Raw genomic sequence first — 6,502 nt, forward strand, 5'->3', positions numbered from 1 at the left:
ACATATATACACATAGATATATGTGAATATATGTGCATATACATTTATATATGTGGGCATGTATTTGTGTACATATTTTTTGTGTGTGTATGTTTGTATATATATATATATATATATATATATATATATATACATACATACACATAGATGTATGTGAATATATATATACACATAGATATATGTGAATATGTGTATATACATTTATATATGTGAGCATGTATTTGTGTACATATGTTTTTGCATATTTGTATCATGGGGAAATTTGTGAATCTGCATATAAGCATTTAAAAAAAAGCCCTCATGGTTCCATACGAACATATAAAGGAAAATCTAGAAGTATAGAATAAAGGAATCATGGACTGGGAGAATAAACATGTGCAAGAAAAATGTATGCTTACCCTACACCTTGAATTAGACCTGATACATCTTTGAAAATTGTTGTTGCCACTGAAATAGTTTCGTTTCCTGAAATATAAAGCAGTCCAGAATATATGTTACAAAATAACATGATACGGAATATCAAAACGACATGCATTATGTATTGGAATATAAAATGTTTTATAAAATGATATGGAATTTATACTGTAATACAAGATATATTTTGTAATACAAGATGATACGGAATATAATTCTGTTTATAGAATGATGCAGAATATATTCAAGAATATAAAATGATACGGAATATATTCTGAAATACAAATTTCAACGGAATATAAAAATATACGGAATATATTCTGAAATACAAATTTCAACGGAATATAAAAATATACGGAATATATTCTGTTCTATATAATGTTAAAGAATATATTGTGGAATATAAAACCATATGAAATATATTCTGAAATATAAAAGCTTACAGACTTTGTTCTGGAATATAAAATGATGCGGAGTAATATTCTGGAATACAAATAAAAAGCAAAAAGAGACTGTGCTGGTTTGGTCATGTCATGCGGATGGATAAAAAAAGTGTCGATTTTTCAAAGTGGATGGAATACGTGGAAGAGGGAAAACCAGGAAGACATAGGACGAAGTACTGAAGGATGACTTCAGGATGCTAAACCTTTTAAACGTTAAGAGGAATGGCCTGCAAGGGTCCTGTGCCGGTGCCATGTAAAAAAGCATTCGTGCCGGCGTCACGTAAAAGTGCTTGTGCCGATGCCATGTTAAAAGCACTTAGCACACATTGTAAAGTGGTTGGCGTTAGGAAGGGCATTAAAGCGCAGAAACTAAACCAAATCAGACAGGAATATGGTCAAGCCACCCAACCCATGCCAGTACGAGAAAAACGATGTTAAAGTATGATGACGATGATGACGATGATGATGATGATGATGATGATGATGATGATGATGATGATGATGATGATGATGATGATAGATTAAGAACACCTTCTGAAGAATAAGAGACCATATGCAGATTTCTTAATAGTTAACAGAAGTTGTTATCGACAATGTAAACAGTTCCTTGATTCTTTTTAGAAGAACAACTTCGTTGTTGCAGCGAATACGCGTTTATCAAGAGTATTACAAACAAAAAGGAAACGAAGTTTTATCATCCTAGAGATGTAAGCAACAAAACCCGTGCCAGTTTATCCGTTACTTGATCCTTGCTGTGATGGACAGCCAGCTGCCCATGGGGGCTTTTTGAATGGCACATTTGTCGAAAAATTACCTCGAATTTATTTAGTAGTGCGGCCTGCTTCTCAAAAAAAAAAAAAAAAAAAAAACTAATATCCATGCCTGATCTAATTTGAGTCAACAAAGACAACTCTATATGATAGCTTGATCTACTAAAACTAACAGCCAAAAACTCCTTCCAATCAGACTCTACCGACTTAAGCCACAACCTACCAGACGAAAACATTGAATAGTATTGTTCTTTATGCATTATGTTTGGAAGAGAAAAGAATAGATTGGACATAGCTGGAAAGTTTTTGATGATAGTATTGCAAGACACAACAGGGGATGGGGTTATACGCAGTTATTCAATATGCTAGACATAGTGACTAAATTTCCCTCAAAGCAAATTGTACTGTCTGAAAAAAGCGATTACTTTGGCTAATGCAATTGTAGATATGATACGTTTGTAAAACATGATGCGATCATGATCGTAATGTCTTTGGTTATATCTACTTCACCAGGAGTGATCTGGGGTTAAACAACATGAACAACACTACATGGACAAACGGAGGGCTGTAGCTGTTCGATTCGCTTGAAATAACAGCAAATCTCCATCGTGCTTGTGTGGTAAGAAACTTGCTTCCCAACCACATCATTCAATTCAATCCCACTGCGTGGCACCTTGGGTAAGCATCTCCTACTATAGCCTTGGGCCGACTAAAGCCTTGCGAGTGGATTTGGTAAACGAAAAGTGAAAGAATAAGTACCAGGCTTAAAAAAGAAAATATAATGTACTCGGATCGATTCATTCGACTAAACATTCTTCAAGGCGGTGCTCCAGCATGACCACTTGCAAGAAATAGCAGTCCGAGTCTCCCCTAAATGAAATACTAACCCTAATAAAATGAGGGGCACAATGGTTTCTTTAATGGGAGAAGTCGATACACTATGATTTAAAAAAATGTGATTGTCACGGCTGAAACGCCTTGGGTCATAGACCTGCGCTGGATTAAAAAAATAAAAAAACAAAGGGGAGCGTTTTACATACTATATGCAAATAGAGTAGGGGATCACAAACATAACAGAATGAAGTAAAAATAATTCCGATAAAATGTTAATTCATGCCATTAGAAAATAAAATTTCCGTGTAAAAGTGTTTGTATCGTAAAATTAACAAAAGGGGACATGACTCTCGATAAACATTTCACTGCTTTCAGGAAAATATTCACAATGCAAGTTGGAAACGGTATCGACATTCTGTTGTCTCAACAGCTGAAACCGTCTCCTAGAAATCAAATAAATTAACAAGTTGTACTTACCTTTAAATACTTCTTTTAATGATTCACTGGGAATAGTGACAGTTGTAAGACTATTCTGTATCCACTCTGGAGTAGTGGCTTTGACCTGAGACGTTGGTAATTTTAGAGTTTCATTAACTGAAGCCTTTTTGATTTCCACAACTGAAATATATATATTTATACAGTATATATCTTTATATTTACAGAAAAACAAAAGACGAAGACAGGTGTATGAACAAGCAGGTGTATTAGTTTGACACTCGGGATGCAGAAGCTACGTTAGGCAGTTCCTTCCATTACGGAAGGTTGGGGTTCAGCAGTCTGTTGCTTACAAGAAAGTAGGTTATCCGTGATCTCATCATCCTCTCAAATGATATGAGAGGTGAGCGACATCGGCTCGTAGTTCACTGCAAGGGAATTGTTTCCCTTTCTGAAAACTGGGACAACAGACTGGGACAGAAAGTTTTCAGGAATATAACTAGCATCCAATGAGTTCCTCCACAGATTGGCAAGGGGAGATGCAAGTTGGTGTCGACACACCTTCAGGACACAAGCAGGGGACCTATCAGGAGGAGGAGGAGGAGGAAGAAGAGGAAGAGGAGGAAGAAGAGGAAGAGGGGAAGAAGAATACTGCGGGAGTGCTATGATAGTAGTAGGATGTTAAATGGTCAAATGCTCTGAAAGTGACTTGTTGTGGACGGTAGTAGTGATTGAATTCTTGAGACATCTCTTTTGAATGTATTGTTTATATTTGCGCAAGTATTATTCTAAACAGCAATAATAGTAAAGTAAGGAAGGAGGTGGCGGAGAGGAAGAAGACGAAGTTGAAGAAGGAGAAAGAGAAGAGAGAATAATAAGGGAATGCGGGTGGTACGATAGTAGTAGGATGTTAAATGGGTCAAGTGACCTAAAAGTGACTCGTTGTGGATTATAACAGTGATTGGAACTGTTTTAAATGAATTCTTGGGTATCTCTTGAATGTATCATTTTTGATATTTGCGTGTGTGTTATTCTATTGTCTGTAGTTTCCGTCCTCTTCCGACTTTTAGTTCATGTAATTGAAAAACCCCCACATTATTTACGGGATGATCCAATATATTAAACGCTTTATAAGTCAATACTGTATTCTACTGTGTTAGGAGTACCATTAAATCACTTAAGGTTATCTCTTCGATCGCATTGTTGTTTACATAATGCATATTCGGATACGCAACCTCGTAAATCTGTATGTATGTATATATAGTTAACTTTGCACGAACTATCTTAATACTGATATATTTAGAAATAATGGTTAGTTTAATTTATAAAAGAGAAAGGAAGAATCCATCAAACAAATAATTTAAAAACTTCATCAACTTACGTAAATTCTCCTTTTGAATGACAAGTGTCTTGTTTGTTTTCTCAGCAGTGACGGTAGCAAATTTTTCAATGTTCTTTATCATATTTTGCGGTGTTTTGTCGACCTGCTGGGAATCCTATTGTCGTATTCAAGAGAGAACTTTCATTCGCATTACGCTTATGTGAAAAATACACTGTTTAGTTTGAGAAAGTAATAACATTTATATATTACAATATAATGGAATATGTGAAGGTGTGTGGCCTAGTTTTTATGGTCATGCACTCACGATAGCAAGATCATGGTTTCGATTCCCTGTGCCTAGTGTTCTTGAGCAAAACACTTCATTTCACATTGCTCCAGGCCGCTTAGATGTAAATGAATAACACTGCAACGGGTTGGTATCTCGTTTAGGGGGTATCTCATAATTTTGGTCAGTTATCGGCCTTCCCACCTAACCAGCATCTTGGCATCATTTGAAATCTATAACGTGGAAGCACACTGTGACCAGTGAACGTAGAACATCATCCGCTAGCCTGCTTGATACAGTGACAATGTAAAATTATATTATACTGACATATAAGGCGGTGAACTTGTAAACCTGTTAGCAAGGCTGGTCAAATGCTTAGCGGTATTTCGTGTCTTTACGTTTGAGTTCAAATTCTGCCGGGGTCGGCTTTGTCCTTCATCATTTCGGGTCGATAAAATAAGTACCTATCGAGCACAGGGGTCGATATAATCGACTTACCCCTACCTCAAGATTGCTGGCCATGTGTCCAAATTTGAAACCGATATTTTACACCATACAAATGATGAAGAGTAACGCTCCAATATTCCACAGATTGTACGTTCTTATCTCTTGCTGTTGCCTACTTTTGTCAATCTGATGACAATCTGGTCTCTCAATTTGCAAGTAATAACTCTCAATTTTTCTTGAAACCACACCTTCCTGCTATCTTAAGACAAAAAATGAAATAAAAGAAGATACAGAAAATGACATTGTGGACTATGTAATTCTAGTTATATAAAAAGACAAGATAGTCACTGCTACAAAAAGTTGATCACAAACCTGCTTGATCAATGACTGACATGGAACCAAAATAACAATAACTACAACAGGTAATTATCTCTCGCCTTTCAGGACACTAACAAATAACACAAACTGCATCTAAAAGAAGGGGAAGTCCAACTTAAAATAATTTTTTTCTTGATTGAAGATATATTTCATTTGACCTATACTTTTAATATTCTTACGAAAGGCAATATTACTCCGACTATCAAATTCTTTCATCTAAAAATAGATACTTAGTGCTGGATCAAAATGGAAGCTAATTTCACTTTTTTTTTTTTTTCACGAGGAGGCTATTTCTGTTGACCGATACTATTCCTATATCATGTGTTGTTAATATTTGCGGAAGATGGAAGTTCATAAAAACCAGAAAAATGCTTTTCAGTCTTCAAATTTGGAACCATATCACTAAAAAAGAAATTGGTGTTAAAAACCACTAATACTTACCTCTTTGTCTATGGAATCCCAGACATCTTTGTTGTTTAAGTTAAGGAGGTTACTGCCAATTTCAAAGAAGTTCTATAAAGAAGAGAATACATTTTATATTTATAGGTAGTTGAGGTTTAAATATCTCCAAGCTGAAAGGGTTATAACAAATGGCTACATGATTATGAGAAGTGCTTCGCAGCTACATTGTTTCAGAGTGAATCACACTGAAGGGTACAAATTCAAATATCTTATACCAAAGTAGAGTGGGTGAAATGTAATAGGTGAAAAATATGTTTAAATCTGTTGGAGGAACATTTCTTGGATTTAGATGGCAGACTAAATCCTTCACTCAGCTTCACAGAGTTGATAGCTTGCAAGACTTATTTGTTTATGCCCCGAATCAGAAAACAAAGAATGTTGTTTATCCAGAAGCTCTTATGTAATTTCCTTCAACATATGTGATAGAATTTATCTCCTTTCATAAAAGTGGTAAATTTTGTATTTTCGTTTATTATTATTATTATTATTATTATTATTGTTCAGTAGTTTTATTTTTATAACGTGCTTTCACCTCACTACCGAGCGCAGCTCTGTGCGCCTTGGGTATGTGCTGTGGTTTGCTGTGGTGCTCTTATGTTTACTGTATTGAAAGTGTTTTGTGTAGAATGTGTGCAGTACCCAGTAGTGCAATTTTCTGTATGTTATATATATTTGTAAGTCCTGGTGTTTTTGTTATGTATTTGTCTGAATA

At 35.3% G+C, this 6,502-nt stretch overlaps 1 protein-coding gene across 1 annotated transcript in view; it reads right to left on the reverse strand.

The window, feature by feature from the left end:
* Positions 1 to 375: 375 nt before the first annotated feature.
* The window catches only part of LOC106878823 (uncharacterized), a 137,118-nt gene continuing 130,991 nt past the window's right edge, over positions 376 to 6,502 (reverse strand). The window contains exons 2-5 of the mRNA XM_052967151.1: positions 5,770 to 5,841; positions 4,278 to 4,392; positions 2,939 to 3,079; positions 376 to 465 (exon numbers count right to left, since the gene is read on the reverse strand). Of these exons, the coding sequence (XP_052823111.1) occupies positions 395 to 465; positions 2,939 to 3,079; positions 4,278 to 4,359 (294 nt within the window). The 5' untranslated portion in view covers positions 4,360 to 4,392; positions 5,770 to 5,841 and the 3' untranslated portion in view covers positions 376 to 394. The remainder of the gene's footprint in view (positions 466 to 2,938; positions 3,080 to 4,277; positions 4,393 to 5,769; positions 5,842 to 6,502) is intronic.

Source organism: Octopus bimaculoides, chromosome 4 (genome assembly GCF_001194135.2).
Source record: "Octopus bimaculoides isolate UCB-OBI-ISO-001 chromosome 4, ASM119413v2, whole genome shotgun sequence".
Classification (NCBI taxonomy): Eukaryota; Metazoa; Mollusca; class Cephalopoda; order Octopoda; family Octopodidae; genus Octopus; species Octopus bimaculoides.